Below are 2,805 nucleotides of genomic sequence, written 5' to 3'. Positions count from 1 at the left end.
TCACTGACTTGATGGACGTGAGTCTGAGTGAACTCCGGGAGTTGGTGATGGACAGGGAGGCCTGGCGTGCTGCGATTCATGGGGTCGCAAAGAGTCGGACACGACTGAGCGACTGATCTGATCTGATATCTTTGTTGCTTAATTATTTTATACTAAGTATTTTACACTTAGTTGTTTATATCTCTTAACTCCCTACCCCTAATGTGCCCCCATACACATATGCCCACTTTGTTAACCACTGTTTGTTTTCTATGTCTGTGAGTCCATTTCTATTTTGTTACATACAGTCATTTATTTTTTTGATTCCACATATAAGTGATAACATACAGTATTTGTCTATCTGACTTATTTTACTTAGCGTAATATTCCATCCAGTGTGGCAAATGGCAGAATTTCAAGAATGTTTACTTTCAACTTACATTCATTGGACAGTCTTGAACTGATCAGACTCAGAAGGCAGCAAATAAGAATACTTTAAATATTTCTTCCAAGTTCAAACTGGAAGAGTAGTATAACTTATTTACCTTCTCAGTGTGTACAGTATCAAATGATCATAAACTTTACATTACCTTCACATCTTCAATACTGGGATGAGGTGGTGTTTTCATCTGAACAATAGTATAGAGTATATCATGGATGTGATTATTTAAGTACAATACAGGATTAGCTATGACTGTTTTTGTTGAAGCAATACTTGCTGAAAGCAGAGGTAGAGTGGTAGGCAGTGGCAGTGGCGACTGGAGCTGCTTCACTGTAGTTTCCTGTGAGTGACAGTGGGTTATTTTTTCCAAAGTGGTTAAAATGAAGGAGAAAAAAAAGCAATTAAGTTATATGATAAAAATACTGGCAGTAAACATTTGAGTAAAAGCAGTATGTTAATGTACTTGCTCATTCCACAAAAACTGGTGTATCAGGTACTATGCGAGATGCAGAAGGTATAGAGATGAGTTTGACAAAGCTGTGCTCTCAAGCTTTTAGCCTACTTCTATTTATCAAAACTTTTGTCTAAAAATATGTATGCACAGTGTAAATATCTGCTTCTATGAATAGAGGAGCTGATCATGTTAAAAGTAACTGGTAGAAAGAGCTTTAAAACTATAAATGAAAGAGTTACTGAAATTATTAAAATAACCAAGATTGAGAACAAATATAAGGTTGATACCTGCTGTGATTCTTGTAGCAAGAATTTGAGCTCCATTCGTACTGAGGCCAGACCACCACCTTGGGCTCCGTGGAGGCTACAGTAACTAAGAAACACTCGAAGGAGGTCTTGGTTCTTGTGCAGCCATGACTTCCGTCTTTCCGCGTGCTCTCGTTTAGCCTGGAGTCTCCGCCTTTCTATCTGGTGCCGCTCATAGGAGCCAATATCTGGTTTATCCACCTTCTCTTCCTGATCTAGAAGATCACTCTCTCCTTTGGAATACATTTTACTGGCATATTCTTTAATAACCGATTCATGATTACATATTTCATGCAAGGCAGCAATTTCCTTTTCAAGCCAGTTGTAGAGCTGAAATCTGAGTTTTCCTCCATCTACTTCATAACCGGTAGCCAATGTTCTTAGTTCAGTCATAAGGATCTTTAAACAAGCTCTGAATTTTAGTTGTTCAGCAATCACATCAACTTCAGTATCACCTTCAAGATGATCCTCTTCCTGAGGGGTCAGTAACACGTTAGGGTCTGGAGTTTTCTGATCTTCTTGTCTATCTTTTTTCCCGACATCTGTACTTTTCATTACTAAACCAACAGCATCTTCTTCCTCTTCTTCTAAGGCACTATCATGCTCTTCACCCCAATCAAGAGTAAGGGGTTCCTCTTCTATCCTTACCACTGGCTGACTCCAGTCAATCTGTGATGAAGTGACATTTGACCAATCAGTGCCAAAACTTCTATCACTGTCGCTCAGAGTTTTTGATTCTGAAGGTACATCATCCATCTTTTTAGAAATGAAATCAGGCTGATCTTTTTTTGAGGGTAAGGCAGATGCTTTGGTAACTTTTGGAATTTTGGAGAGTACCTCCAAGGCTAAAACAGGGCATCCAACTTTAAAATGAGCATTTGCTGTAGTAAAGAATAATTTTCTTTCTATGAGGTTAATTTTATCAACAAAGTTCTTCTCAGTTTTGAGACCTACAGTTGCCAAAGTTCCTTCAGGGGAGACAAGGTTTCTTCGAATAAGCAAAGGATGAGTTCGAAGGTAGTTGTAGAAACTAAACACCACTGGGTTACAAGACTTGATGATAACTATAGAAATCAGAGACAATTGCAAGGTATGATGTTAATTTGTAATTATGTTACAAAAGAATAAAGTGTGTCAGCATTTCCTCAAAATAAAGGAAACTTAATTATTAACCCAGGATTAGTTGAACTATGGTACATCTACACAATATAGCTGAAATTAAAATTTCCCTGTGATATCCAGAATATATTAAGTGAAAGTATATATAGTAAGCCATCTTTTATTTAAAAAATTAGAAAAATTAAAAACACATCTACACACACACACACATTTTTTAATAGAAAAAAATACACAATTTTTTTTCAACTGGTCCCCTAAAAAGGGAGGGTAAAACAGGGTAGAAAGATGAGGAAAGATGATAGATTCTTCTAAAAATACCTTCATTTTATTTCAAAACCACTTAACGTTTTATATAATTCTAAAAGGAAATTTACTTTTTAAAAATTTACAATAAAAGCAAAATTACACAAATGATTGTTTGCATCAAGCTGGTACCATAATCACAAGACAGGAACTAAAAAGTGACTTAAAAATAAGTAATATGACTGACCATCCTGAGTCATATA

General features: G+C 36.2%; 1 protein-coding gene across 1 annotated transcript in view; it reads right to left on the bottom strand.

The window, feature by feature from the left end:
- The window catches only part of DMXL2 (Dmx-like 2), a gene marked incomplete at its 5' end in the record, with an annotated part of 169,766 nt that overhangs the window by 32,893 nt on the left and 134,068 nt on the right, over positions 1-2,805 (bottom strand). Inside the window, 2 exons of the mRNA XM_010839555.1 lie at positions 570-761; positions 1,163-2,244. Of these exons, the coding sequence (XP_010837857.1) occupies positions 570-761; positions 1,163-2,244 (1,274 nt within the window). The remainder of the gene's footprint in view (positions 1-569; positions 762-1,162; positions 2,245-2,805) is intronic.

The sequence above is a fragment of the Bison bison genome, unplaced genomic scaffold (genome assembly GCF_000754665.1).
Source record: "Bison bison bison isolate TAMUID 2011002044 unplaced genomic scaffold, Bison_UMD1.0 scf7180017864118, whole genome shotgun sequence".
Classification (NCBI taxonomy): Eukaryota; Metazoa; Chordata; class Mammalia; order Artiodactyla; family Bovidae; genus Bison; species Bison bison.
Note: the sequence above shows the minus strand (reverse complement) of the source record. Positions and strands in the feature narration are given on the sequence as shown.